The following is a 13,583-nucleotide window of genomic DNA, read 5'->3' on the forward strand; positions in this document are numbered from 1 at the left end:
AAAAAAAAAAAAAAAAAAAAAAAAAATTCAAAGGCTTAGTTTAAGTCAAACTTCTTCTTCAACCTCTCTCCCTCTCTCTCTCAAATTGTAAAGTATTGTTTTGGGCAAATTCCTTTATTCGAATTTGTAGAATGTAGAAACAAAAAACTTTAACATTTGTAGAAAAATGGAAACTAAAAACAACAGATTAGGAAATAACAATAATAATGAAAATCTTTTTTTTTTAAGGTTTGAGTTTACAACTTTACCTAAACGAGATAATTTAATTTTTGTTTCTTTTAATAATTATGAGCTGGATCCACGCATCAAGGGTCTATGGTCCCACTATCTTCCAATTATATTAAAATTTTCTTTTACCCCTATAGTTTTAATGAATTGATAATTTCAACCCCAACATCTCACTACTTAACAAAATAGCCAAGATTTTTTTAGCTAAATTCAACAACAACATCCCATATTTCTTGACACCCCAAAGGTTATTTTTTTTGGTTTGTTTGTACTTTCTAATAGACATCTCTAATCTGCGAAAAATTTTGAGAATATAAAAGAAAGTGGGATTTAAAGTGAAACTCTTAGAAATAAATGGTCTAAATGTAGAAATGATGAAAGGCTCTGCATATAGGAATACAATTTATATATATGTAAAGTAATTATATGAATGACTATATATAATAAAACCACATCTTTTGTTTTTTTCTTCCTCTTTTTTTTTTTTTAATTAATTAATTAATATAATAATATGTAATATAGCTTTACTCTGTCTGTCTGATTAAAAAAACAGAGGAATAGAGCTCTAAGGTGAGACAAGCCATGTCTTCTTCTTCAACTCCCTAAGTCTCATCTCACCATCTCTCTCTCTTTCTTTTTCTTTTACCCCCAAATTCATATTCTCACACTACTCTCATCGTCTTCCAATTTTTCTTATTCTCTCAAATTCAACTAAAAAATCGAATAATTATTCCCTTATTTCTTTCTTTCTTGGTATATATTCTTCTTTTTTTTTTTGTTTGGGTGGGTTGGAGAGAGATATGATGAATCCGAGTCACGGAAGAGGACTCGGATCGGCTGGTGGGTCTAGTTCCGGTAGAAATCAAGTCGGTGGCGGTGGTGGTGGTGGTGAGACCGTCGTTGAGATGTTTCCATCTGGTCTTCGAGTTCTTGTAGTTGACGATGACCCTACTTGTCTCATGATCTTAGAGAGGATGCTTATGTCTTGTCTTTACGAAGGTTCGAATCCAAAAAACACAACAAGATCTTCTCTTTGTTTAACGATATAGTTTCTATGAGGAGGTCTCTCTCCTCCTCTTCCTCCAATGATGGGGTTTATTTATTTTTTGTGGTCCATTCTTTCTCTCGTAAAAATTATGGTTTATTTTGAGTAATAATTATGGTTTTTCATTTCGGTGGTTGACTAACTTTGCTCTCCCTAAAATAGAAATTTAAATTGGAGCTAATTTTTTTTTTTTTTTTGTTGTTGCTCTTTTAATTAAGATTCACATACAGTATTCATCTTGATTTAAGATCGCACTATATGATCTGGTTTCAAGATTCACTCTCTTCTCTCTAGATAACCTTTTTTTAGCAAATTACAATAAGTTGTGAGATCCATCGTGTTTGTATATATGAATAATTGAAAGGCTTTAAATGGATTCAAATCTGAGTCTCTCTGATCTTTGACTTGAGTTTTTTGGTTAAATGTCAATTTCAAGACATCTTTTGGTAGGACTTTATCTATCTACAGTTCTGTCTCTCTTTGATCTGTCTTTGGTGTTAAATCTATGTCTTTTCTTTTTAACTCTTTGGATATGGAAACACTATTGGCTGAGTTTTTTTATTTCTCTGACATGCAGTAACGAAATGCAACAGGGCAGAGCTGGCATTGTCTCTGCTCCGGAAGAACAAACATGGATTTGATATAGTCATCAGTGATGTTCATATGCCTGACATGGACGGCTTCAAGCTCCTTGAACATGTTGGTCTTGAGATGGACTTACCTGTTATTAGTACGTTCCATTATTCCCTTTAATCTCAAAGTTTGAATCTTTCTGTAGATTCTTGAACAGTTATGGATGCAATTACTGATCTTGTTTTCTGATATTCACTCAGTGATGTCTGCGGATGATTCAAAGAGTGTGGTTCTCAAGGGAGTGACGCATGGTGCCGTTGACTACCTAATCAAACCAGTACGAATGGAGGCACTCAAGAACATATGGCAGCATGTCGTTCGGAAGAGGAGGAGCGAGTGGAGCGTACCAGAACATTCTGGGAGCATTGAGGAGACAGGGGATAGGCACCTGCAGCAACACAGAGGAGGTAATGCAGCTATTTCTGGTGGTGAGGATGCAGTGGACGATAACTCGTCCTCTGTTAACGAAGGGAACAACTGGAGGAGCAACTCACGGAAGCGGAAAGACGAGGATGGGGAAGAGCAAGGTGACGATAAAGACGAAGATGCGTCTAATTTGAAGAAACCGCGTGTCGTCTGGTCTGTTGAGTTGCATCAGCAGTTTGTTGCTGCTGTTAATCAGCTCGGCGTTGAAAGTAAAGACTTAAAGCTTCTTTACATTTTGCATTTGTGGTGATTATTATGCTTAGAGTCTAATTGGTCTTGTATGGCGCAGAGGCGGTTCCTAAGAAGATCTTAGAGCTGATGAATGTTCCTGGACTAACCCGAGAAAACGTAGCCAGTCACCTCCAGGTATAATAAGTCTTATATCGGATAAAAGGAATAAGCCATTTGATTTGCATGGCTGTTCTTTAACAACTTAGTATGGACTTGCAGAAATATCGGATATATTTAAGACGGCTTGGGGGAGTATCTCACCACCAAGGCAATCTAAACAACTCGTTTATGACGGGTCAAGACGCAAGCTTTGGCCCTCTTTCAACATTAAACGGGTTTGATCTTCAAGCGTTAGCCGTCACAGGTCAGCTACCTGCTCAGAGCCTTGCACAGCTTCAAGCAGCTGGTTTAGGCCGGCCTACAATGGTCTCTAAGTCAGGATTGCCAGTTTCCTCTATTGTGGACGAGAGAAGTATCTTCAGCTTTGAAAACTCGAAAACAAGATTCGGAGAAGGGATTGGGCATCATCATGGGCAACAACAACCCCAACAGCAACAACCTCAGATGAATTTACTTCACGGTGTCCCGACAGGTTTACAACAACAGCTTCCTTTGGGTAATAGAATGAGCATTCAACAACAGATCGCTGCTGTTAGAGCTGGACATAGTGTTCAAAACAGTGGAATGCTGATGCAGTCATTGCCCCGTGGACCACCGCCAATGCTAACCTCGTCGCAGTCATCCATTAGGCAGCCAATGTTATCAAACCGCATTCCCGAGAGAAGTGGTTTCTCTGGAAGGAACAATATCCCCGAGAGCAGCCGAGTGTTACCAACAGGTTACACCAACCACCTAACAACACAACACTCATCAAGCTCATTGGCGTATAACAACTTCCAAACAGAACTCCCCGTGAACAGTTTCCCGCTAGCAAGTGCACCAGGCTTATCAGCAGTTCCAGTTAGGAAAACAAATTCTTACCAGGAAGAGGTTAACAGCTCTGAAGCTGGTTTCGCTACCCCAAGCTACGACATGTTCACCACAAGACAGAACGATTGGGATCTAAGGAATATTGGAATAGCCTTTGATTCTCACCAAGACGCAGAATCAGCTGCGTTTTCAAATTCAGAAGCTTACTCTTCTTCATCCATGTCAAGAAACAACAACACAACTTCTGCAGCCACCGAGCATGTCCGGAACCACCAGCAACAGCCACATCCGGGAATGGTTCCGCACCATCAGGTGTATGCAGACGGAAACAGCGGTTCAGTGAGGGTGAAATCTGAGAGAGTGGCGGCGGATTCAGCTGCAATGGCGTTTCACGAGCAGTACAGTAATCAAGAAGATCTTATGAGCGCACTTCTTAAGCAGGTTTGATTTGATTTTTTTTCTCTTATATAGAAGCATAATCTGATCGCTCAAGCACGCGTTTGAAAACCAAATATATAACAGTTCTCAAACGCTTTCTCACCATTGGTCACATGTCTTTCATAATTACGTAAACTACCACTACTAAGTAATTAAACAAGAAAATTCCAAAAAGTAACTAATCCAAGAACATTGACTTGTATCAACGAACAAAGACCAGTTACGGTTTAAACGTTGGCTTAACAGAACTGGAAACACAATCTTGTGTTGATACAGGAAGGGATTGCACCGGTTGATGGTGAATTCGACTTCGACGCATACTCGATCGATAACATTCCGGTTTGATTGGATTTGAAAAGCCGGTAAACCGAAGGGACTATCGGGGATTTGTATTGTATCATTTACACGACCATCTACTTCTACTTAAAATTTGTTTGATATGTATAGTCTGCATGAAATTTTAGATGGCAGATTATATACAGAAATTATTATTTATGCTAGGTTTTAATTATACATTGGCGATTTTTTTATGTTCCTCATTTATCTACTGAGGTTGTTTAGGGTTTTGATTTTTTTTTTTTTAACTTGGGTAATAAGACGTCTTGTAAGTATTTTTGAAAGTGAACTTGGATCAATGCTATAATAGGATCCTATCAAGAATTCAAGATCAAGACTTAAACCGGACTAAAAATATTAAAGCACAAGGAGTTTTGTCTATTCAATGTGTGTATACATACACTGATTACCAAAAACTGATCATAAGAAATGCAAAGAATCACACGCTGCACAAAGCACCACTCTGACTATTTTTGTAACATATCTGGTTAGAAAGAATCAAGAAACCTGTGTATTGTCCATCAAGGAACTCTTAAATCCGCAGAAACATTAGAGCCAAAAATGGTAACACCATGAGAACAAAGGTGGACATATGTCTCCTTTGACTGTTGTTCGTGGGCAGTACAGAAGGGAGTGAACATTCCTGGCCGTTGAAGTACACTTTGGTCGGAAACCCATCTCCGGAACCAACTTTGATTCCAGGAGTTAGTTTCTTGGTAAAGGACATAACAGACTGCTGTTTCCCTGGTACCCTAAAGTCCTTATCCGGGTTTTTCCCGTCACTCTCTGCCATAAGATAGTTCAGTCCAGGAAGCCCTTCCATTAAAACAGTGGTGTTCTTGCCGTTGATAGGTATGGTAGTTCCGTTGAAGGAGTAAGCTTTCTGAACACCCGGTACAGCTTTTTTCAGTTCAACCGCAGTAAACCAATCTGCAAAATCAGTTTCCCCCCAGTTGAAGAGTGTGACTCGAGCAGTCCATCCTCCTCGATAGTCTGTAGCTAGATGCCAGTTTATGGTGACTCCACAGTTATCTCCACAAGGCAAAGGGTTCGGGAGCTCGCGTCGTTTTATATCTGCCCAAGCAGTGGTAAGTTTGGTTCTGTTCTCAAACGGAATAAGAAGAGCCTGAATTGGAAGAAGTAGAGCTGGAGAGTTTGCGCTGCAAGTACGCGCCACTCTGTTGCTAGAACAACCTCCACAAGCGCAAGTTTTACAAGGGATGATCGAGTCATTGAAGTAAGAAGAGAATGAGACACAGCATTTAGGAGTAGCTGGCTGAGTGATGTTACATACGACTTGCCAGCTAGCAAACGCAGTCCGGTTTGAAGGCAAACCGCTTGGATCAGGGAACTGGCTCGAGCTGACTCGAACAGGAGGGCCACATTTGTAATCAGGGTTAATGTTACCTTTAATTTGCCAGTTCTGTGGAGGCGTTATAGCTGAGATGTTGAGATCCGGAGGCATCTTGTAAACTTGCATTTGAAAAACTGATTTGGACTTCTCTGGATCCATGGACCGTGGAAGAATCGTTCCGTTTCTGCAGCAAAACGGTATACGTCCCATAAGGGTATCGTTATATTTAGTGAGAGGGAGGTCTATGATATGTGGCCTTCTTGCACAGCTCAAGACGTTGGAGAAGTCAATTTCTTTATAGTATTTTGCTTGCGGACCACTGATGCATTCCGATGAATCGACAACACTCGGATAAGCTCCTCTGGTTGTGAAGATAAACTCATCTTTCATCCAGGCGAAACTCAGATCCCAATTGTCAAGCCGACCGAGCGGGTTATGATTCTCGATCGTGACCTGCGTCAAGTAACTCGACTGATATGGTTTGATCACATCGTACATTATGGTTAGATCTCCTTCTTGCCTAGGAAGGAACTTTTCACCAATTTTGGCTGTTGTAATGTTCGGATTTGGCGTGCAACATATTTCCAGAACATTCCCACCTGTAAAAAACAATAGAACACTTATGCCTTCAGAAAAGCCAAGCAAGTAGATTGTTTCTTAAGTAACTATAAGGTCTAAAATCTGAATTTGCTAATGAAGACTACTTCAACCAAGAGATTAGAGATAAGACTTTTTCAACGAGTGAATGATTAAATAACTATTAAGAACCAACCACTGTGACCGTTCCTCCAATTTTTCACTCTTTCTAATGCTTGCGTAATGAAAATAACAAATTCAAGATCACACAACATCCAAAAACGTTCAACACGCAACAATTCTTGAAATTTTCTTGAACAGTCAAACGCAAAACAAAATCTGTTTACCTCGTTGAGTGGGTTTGGGACAAGACCATCCATCGTTAACAAGAGTGATGTTCTTGGGAAGCGGAACTCTCGGCGGCGCAACTCCAAACTGAGTACCCACGAGCTCGACACGTGCTTCCATCTGAGCGACGTCACCCGCCGTCATAATCGCCGACTTCAAATCCGCTGAAGGAAACCCGGAGAAGATCGTCCCGTTCTCGACGCTAACCGGGAGGCTAGAACCGTCGGAGAGAACGGCGTTGGTGGCCGAAACGAGAATCTCGCGGTGGGCGAATTTGACGAAGACACGCCATGATTTAAGCTCGTCGCGTCCGTTGTTGAGCACCGTGATCGCTGACTCGAACCGGTACGGCTGGTTCTTCGTGTCGTTAGGTTTAATCTTGGTGCCGGTTGAGTAAACGTAGGAAACGAACACGCCGTTGCAGAGATTGGCGTCTGGAGAAAGCGGCGGAGGAGCTTGGGGCTGAGACGACGTTAGTGGAATCGTCGTGAAGAGAGATAACAATAGAATCCACGAAATGAAATTTGGAGTTAAACCCATGATGAGTCTTAATCTCTTTACTCACAAACACTAACCTCGTCTTTTTGAAAATTCAGAAAAGAAAAAAATTGGAGCTTTATATTTTTTGAAGAGATAAAGAGACCGCGTTAAAGAAACAGAACACCTTAGTTAGACGCTGTAATGAAAAGAGAGTTATGTGCGCGTTGAAACTTGCTTGCTTGGTTTGGTCTCATTAGTTTTTTTGTTCAAGTAAATAAAATAAGGGTTACACAAACAAATGTTATAAAAATTACAAGATGAACCATGTATTTTTTCTAATCAATCAAAAGTGCAACTCGGGTATAGACGTATAGTTATGTAATATGTGTAGATTACACTGATATCAAGCGTAGCTTATACAATGTTTGCTTAAATGATTTATTTTTGACAAAAAAGTATCTTTTTGTAAGAGTGTCTTATGGAAATGTTTGGATGTATTGAGAAGGATATATATATATATATATTATGAAGATTTTGCGTGATTTTGGTAAAGAAAAAGGAAAACGCGTTTCCAAATTTAATAAAAGTTGATTATGAACATATCGACATAAAAGATTTCTTTCTTATAAATGTAATAATAATTAGTATTTGATTTCCATAACAATGATTTAATTTATGTATAAAAAATATACTACCATAAGTTAAAACCAAAATGAGATATGCTTTGATTAATGACATTTTCAACCTTTCCCTGAAGATTAGTATTAAATAGTCAGTTTATAAAATGTACAGGGCCTAAATTGAAGAAACTGGGTAATATAAGGGTGAAAACAGAAATGGTCAAAGAAATTCCCGTTGAGCGAGCGAGGTCGGTCTGAGCCTGAGGTGTCAACTCGCCTGACCCGTTTACTTGAATCCTTCTCCCGTGGTTTTCACCTAGGCACTTGCCCCATTTGACCACCACGGTGTCTAATTTTAAATTAAAAATTATTGTTTCGCCACCATTTTAGATTTTTGTAATTTCATAATTCATTGATAATATTTTATATATGATGACTTATTCCTATAAAAATTGGAAATGCTACGGAGTTTGAACTATTTGATTTACGTAATTGGAAATAACCACTTAGATTTACGACGAAACCTAGAAATCGATCGTTAAGGTTAAATCATATTACATAGTACATACTAATAAAATAAAAGATAACAAAGAAAAAAATATTCACTAGGGTGACAATTTACAGTTTCACTATTACATAGTTACCAAAACAATTTCAATCACAATGGAAAAAAATCGAAATTTGAAGATATTTTTTTAAAAATCTCAAACCGTACAAAATTTGAAATTTGAATTTTGCACAAAAGGAAGGAAACATAATTTTAAAAATTCAAATCAAATACGTCTTCAATGGACCAAAAAACAAAAAAAAAGGGGGCGTTGATGGAGACAGGACAACTAAAACCACGCGCCTCGATTCTCCCAACAAAGCCCAATTCCCTGGGCTAGTCAGGCCCATATAAAAAGGTACATTGACGCACCAGACAAATTACGACCAAACTCCTCATTGTTGGTGTGCATATTCAATGATTAATACAACCAAAACAAAGTGTTTTTGTTAATAATGTTTGAATTCATTAAGAGAATGAACCACATAACACATTAGTGAAACCAAAAAGAAAGAAAAAAAAACATCACTAGGGAACTTTTACACATTCATTTCATACATATTATATCTCTCTCTCTATCTAATTAAAAGTTAATTCAAAATCGCTCTCACTTAATTATTATTATTTCCTAATAACCCAAAACAAGAACCGGTTTAGGCGTAAACAGAGCTACAAGAAAGCGCCATGAGAAGCACGGCAGCTCTCTCTTCCTCACCGAGTTTCCTCCATAGTCTCTTCTTCTCAACCGCTGATCTCTTCATCACCGGAACTTTAAACCCTAAATCCAAAAATTTACTCACTCCTTTGTTATCATTGTTGTTACTGCTACTACTAGTAGTAGTCTTGCTATGATTGCTAGACTTATGATCATCATCCTCATCCTCATCTTTGTTGCTCTTCTTAACGTTTCGATCTTCAAGGTTTAGATCATTACTACTGATCTGATTGCTTTTTTTAATCTTCTTCTTCTCTTCTGATCTCACCCCAAGTGCCGCTTGTCTCTTCTTCCTACTCTTGATCCCACAAGCATTGCACAATGACTGTGCATATTTCACAAATCAACAAAAAGCAAATCTATTAGATCGCCAATTTCAAATGTGAAGAGATCAGTTCCTACTACACCAAATTGCTTCAAACTAGCTTTAGGAAACGATCAAACCAACCATAAGCATAGATCGGATCATACTAAGATGATCTTATAGCGATCTGCTGAACAGATCTACTAAAATCGGAAACTCAGAGAAGAAGGATTGAAATTGAAAAAGGGGGCTAACCTTTGGACCGGCAGGGCCACCACGCCAAAGAGGAGTACGGATAGTTCCGCAATCAACGCAAGTACGCTTAGTATCACCGGAACTACTACTACCGCCGCCGCCACTTCCACTGCTACTGCAGTTCTCGTTATCAACATCGGATAACTCTCCGGCAGAGTCGAGTTTTGTTTTGGTTTCTTCCGATCTCTCAGACATCTTCAAAAATAAGGAAATGATCGCTAATAAGTTTTGATTATAAGAGTAAGAGAGAGAGAGAGACGGCGAGGGGATGAGAGAGGCAACTGATAAAACAAACGGAGAGGTATTTTATAATTGTGTGGGAGGAAGGCGGGGGGGGGGGCGGAGAAACCCTAGTATTTCGGGTTAGTTGAAGTTACTATTATACCCTCGAGCGGGAGCTTTTATTACTTTTGTACCACCCGCCAACCACAGAAAAAAAAATCTAAACTAGAGTCTGAATTAAAAAAAAAAGGAAATAACGAGGGAAGATTTTAATTTTTAATTTTGGTTTTAAAAAAAAAACCATTCAAACAAGATTCAAAGTGGCGCCGCATTTTTAATAAATACGCCAAAATTATTGGGCTTAATTTGATAGTCCAAGCCCATGACCACAAGACATAGATGAGAGATTGGTATGTAACCTTAAACTTATTTGAATTGACTTATGTATAAAACTCTTTCTAAAAACCCTAACTTGTACAACATCGATCCTTTGCTGAGACAATGACAATGACGAAGATATCCAATCTTCCAAGGGATTTATTTGAGGAGATATTCTCTAAACTTCCTAAAGAATCTTTGAGAGTAGTACGATATATCTGCAAAGCGTGGAACAAGTTATCCAAAGATGAGGGGTTTACAAATAAACGCCTTAGCTCAAGAAGCTACATCAAGCGAAAGAGAGTTTCTGGTGGTCATGATTAAGGATTTTAGACTTTATCTAATGAGTGTCAACCTCCATGGAATTCAAAACCAGGTTATTATTAAATCATCTATAAAGCATAAAGGTCAACTTACTAACCTTCACAACGATTCATATGATCGAGTCGGTATAACAGGAGTATGTCATTGTTCAGGGTTATTGTTATGTACCAGAGATGACTATACTAGCCTCGTGGTTTGGAACCCTTATACAGAGCAATCTCGGAGGATCGAACTGATAAGTCGTGACGGATTGAGCTTTCCTTGGTATGCTATTGGATACGAGACGAGAAACTCGTGCCGCAAGTACAAAGTTTTGAGATATAACAAATATGGTGGGTACGAAATCTATGAGTTAGACTCTAATACATGGAGGGTTCTAGATGTCAAGCCAACCATATGGGAAACATGGTTTCATCATAATGGCATCTCTGTGAAAGGTAATTCTTATTGGCATATTTATCGAGGAGAAGAATTCAATAGAAAGGCGAGAGAATTCTTGTTCTGTTTTGATTTTACAAGAGAAAGATTTGGACCGCTTATGCCTTTTCCGTTTCAGAGTAATGAAGACTGTATTGTGACTCTCTCTACTGTTAGAGAAGAGCAACTTGCCGTGTTATGTCAGCACTGGGCCTGGGCTAGGTTAAGGATGAAGATTTGGATTACTAATAAGATTGCACCCAATGAAGTATCGTGGGACAAGTTGTTCTTAGAAGTGGCTGTGGATCTATATCCACGAGCTGAACGTGAACTTGACATTAAAAATGGGTATTTCCTCGTCGACGAGAAGAAGAAAGTAGCTGTGGTTTTTGATAACAGCAAAGGGAAGGAGCACGCAGCTTTTATATTTGGAGAGAATGGATGCTATGGAACAGTGGATCTGGGAAAAACTGTAGACAAACTTTATTGGTCTCCATTTGTGTGCTCTTATATTCCAAGTTCAGTGCAAATCTAGCAATCTCTGCACCACCAGGCAAAGGGGGAAAAAATTAAAACACACTATTGATAACTCCGTTTACTTGCATATTTAATAATACTAGATCTTGCTTTGTTTTTGGTTTGTGATCTTCTTCGAACAAGATTAATAAAATTCAATTGTTAACTTTGTTTCTCATCTTACATTGTATGCCATATGCACTAATAAGTCAATTGTTAACTTCTTAAAACCAAGGATATATCTACAGTACTAAGTATAATATTATTCAAAAATTTGATGGCCAGTACAAGGAACTGAGTAAGACGACTAGTTTGAGGTTACTACAAGAAACTCATTTCTCATGTCAATATCTGGCAAAAGGATTATCGTTTCCATAACCTTACACGGTCAGGGTACAATATTAGCCCATGGCATTAGGGAGCAAACTGTATAGATACTTCAAAAGTTATTTTTGTTGTTGTGAAGCATGTTTAGTGTGCAATTGAGACCTTACTTGCCACTCCGAGGTTTGGATGGATGAGCACCTGTTCTTATTTACACAAATTATTTTTCTATTTTTGTTCGTCTTTCTCCTTTGAGTCTTGATTAATTGCCTAGGTAGCATGCCTTGTACCTTGTAAGACTTATTTTGTGATCTTGCATATAGAATTTTAAGTCGCCAAAAGAGTCATAGTTTTTGGTAAACATTAATTCATAGATTTGGATGTGATCATAATCTTTCTTTGTATCCTCCTCTAATTAATAGATACAGTAAAATCTCTATAAATTAATAATCTTTACAAATTAATAAATTTTTCTGGTCCCAAATTAGGCTAATGTAATTTCGGACATAATTAGATAATATAATAAGATAATATTTTTTTTGAAAATTCTTTATAATCTATGGTCACATCATTCATAGAAATTAATAATTATACAATATATATATATATATGTAAACATTAATTTTTTCTATAGCTCATTTCTAACATTTTTACTATATCATAACTTTTAGTTTTCTCTTCAAACCATGATAATTGTTATATTTCTTGTAACTGATTCTATAAAAATATTATTATTTATAATAATAAATCTAATACAAATTAAGAAATTCTCTCTATAAACTAATAATTATTAATTTATCAATGAAATAAAACTTCTATAAATTAGACTTTCAATGTCTAACATTATTAATTTATAGACGTTTTACTGTAATTGTATAACCTAACTTATTTCTTCCCTAAAATTCCTATTACATTGATCCTTGCTTGCGAGCTGAAACAATGACGAAGAACATGTCCGAACTTCCAAAGGAGTTGCTGGAAGAGATACTCGCTAGGGTTCCAGTGCAATCTATGAGATCAGTACGATTGACTTGCAAACAATGGAATACTTTATCCGAAGAAGAAAGCTTTACAAAGAAGCACCTCGTTCAAGTGAAAGCTGCTAGGGAGTTTATGGTGGTCATAGTGATGGATTTTAAGTTTTGTTTGATGAGCATCGATCTCCATGGAATTCACAAGGAAAGAGACGTTGAATCATCTATAGAGTGTAAAGGTGAACTTATTAACCTAATGCATGCGTTTGAAGTCTATCATTGCGGTGGTTTATTGGCATCCATCATCACAAAAGACTTCACTAGGTTTGTGGTTTGGAATCCATATTGGGGGCAAAGTCGTTGGATCGAACCTTGAACTCGTCACATACCTGATATGTATGCTATTGGATACGAGACGAGAAACTCCTGCCGCAGCTACAAACTTTTGAGTTGTGTGGATCCTATTCCTACTATTGCTGGTAGCACTCTTGAGTACGAAGTCTATGAGTTAGAATCTAATTCATGGAGGGTTCTTAATGTCGCTTCTGATTGGGCGACAAATGTTTATAGACACGGTGGTGTCTCTGTGAATGGAAATACTTATTGGTACACTCCAGAAGAAAGAATGGGTGAATACGTGATTTGTTTTGATTTTACAAGAGAGAGATTTGGACCTGCTGCCTGTGCCGTTTCGCTCTCGTAGTAGAGAGTTTGCGGTTCTCTCTAGTGTTAGAGAAGAGCAACTTGCGGTATTATTTGTGCACTGGTATTTTTGTAATATGGAGATATGGATTACTAACACGATTGAGCCCAATGATGTGTCGTGGAGAAAGTTGCTCGTAGTAGTGGACATGGAACCACTCATTGGTGTTCTGTCTAAACATATTACACGTTGGAGTTTCTTCGTTGACGAGGAGATAAAAGCCGCTGTGCTTTTTGATACAGACAAAGAGAATCAAAAA

At 38.0% G+C, this 13,583-nt stretch overlaps 4 protein-coding genes and 1 pseudogene across 5 annotated transcripts; 3 read left to right on the forward strand and 2 right to left on the reverse strand.

Moving 5' to 3' along the window:
- LOC104781695 (two-component response regulator ARR1) lies at positions 1,029–4,461 on the forward strand. Of its 2 annotated transcripts, none has more exons than XM_010506426.2 (6): positions 1,029–1,227; positions 1,851–2,003; positions 2,107–2,541; positions 2,622–2,698; positions 2,783–3,934; positions 4,208–4,461. In XM_010506426.2, exons 1-6 carry the CDS (start codon positions 1,029–1,031, stop codon positions 4,274–4,276), a joined length of 2,085 nt encoding a protein of 694 aa, XP_010504728.1. In that variant the 3' UTR covers positions 4,277–4,461. The 2 variants fall into 2 exon arrangements, with proteins under 2 accessions (XP_010504728.1, XP_010504735.1); XM_010506433.2 differs by lacking the exon at positions 1,029–1,227 and adding an exon at positions 1,450–1,719.
- On the reverse strand, positions 4,585–7,308 carry LOC104781712 (COBRA-like protein 8). Its single transcript, XM_010506445.1, has 2 exons — positions 6,545–7,308; positions 4,585–6,220 (listed from the first exon to the last, which is right to left on the reverse strand). The coding sequence occupies exons 1-2, from the start codon at positions 7,083–7,085 to the stop codon at positions 4,800–4,802; spliced, it is 1,962 nt and encodes a 653-aa protein (XP_010504747.1). The 5' UTR covers positions 7,086–7,308; the 3' UTR covers positions 4,585–4,799.
- On the reverse strand, positions 8,690–9,769 carry LOC104781720 (GATA transcription factor 17-like). The gene is made up of 2 exons (XM_010506454.2): positions 9,467–9,769; positions 8,690–9,232 (listed from the first exon to the last, which is right to left on the reverse strand). The coding sequence occupies exons 1-2, from the start codon at positions 9,659–9,661 to the stop codon at positions 8,846–8,848; spliced, it is 582 nt and encodes a 193-aa protein (XP_010504756.1). The 5' UTR covers positions 9,662–9,769; the 3' UTR covers positions 8,690–8,845.
- On the forward strand, positions 10,314–11,342 carry LOC104705153 (putative F-box protein At3g17620). Its single transcript, XM_010421134.1, has one exon. The coding sequence runs from the start codon at positions 10,314–10,316 to the stop codon at positions 11,340–11,342; it is 1,029 nt and encodes a 342-aa protein (XP_010419436.1).
- Positions 12,587–13,577, forward strand: LOC104705163 (annotated as a pseudogene).

Source organism: Camelina sativa, chromosome 1 (genome assembly GCF_000633955.1).
Source record: "Camelina sativa cultivar DH55 chromosome 1, Cs, whole genome shotgun sequence".
Lineage (NCBI taxonomy): Eukaryota > Viridiplantae > Streptophyta > Magnoliopsida > Brassicales > Brassicaceae > Camelina > Camelina sativa.

What these genes read in the sequence shown, in the direction of transcription:
- LOC104781695 (XM_010506426.2), top strand. Translation starts at nt 1,029, where the DNA reads ATGATGAATCCGAGTCACGGAAGAGGACTCGGATCGGCTGGTGGGTCT. An exon ending in TAATCAGCTCGGCGTTGAAA is followed by an intron (nt 2,542 to 2,621) that starts GTAAAGACTTAA and finishes TGTATGGCGCAG; the next exon opens with AGGCGGTTCCTAAGAAGATC. An exon ending in TGAGCGCACTTCTTAAGCAG is followed by an intron (nt 3,935 to 4,207) that starts GTTTGATTTGAT and finishes GTGTTGATACAG; the next exon opens with GAAGGGATTGCACCGGTTGA.
- LOC104705153 (XM_010421134.1), top strand. Translation starts at nt 10,314, where the DNA reads ATGAGGGGTTTACAAATAAACGCCTTAGCTCAAGAAGCTACATCAAGC.
- LOC104781712 (XM_010506445.1), bottom strand. Translation starts at nt 7,085, where the DNA reads ATGGGTTTAACTCCAAATTTCATTTCGTGGATTCTATTGTTATCTCTC. An exon ending in TCCCAAACCCACTCAACGAG is followed by an intron (nt 6,221 to 6,544) that starts GTAAACAGATTT and finishes TGTTTTTTACAG; the next exon opens with GTGGGAATGTTCTGGAAATA.
- LOC104781720 (XM_010506454.2), bottom strand. Translation starts at nt 9,661, where the DNA reads ATGTCTGAGAGATCGGAAGAAACCAAAACAAAACTCGACTCTGCCGGA. An exon ending in GTGGCCCTGCCGGTCCAAAG is followed by an intron (nt 9,233 to 9,466) that starts GTTAGCCCCCTT and finishes AAATATGCACAG; the next exon opens with TCATTGTGCAATGCTTGTGG.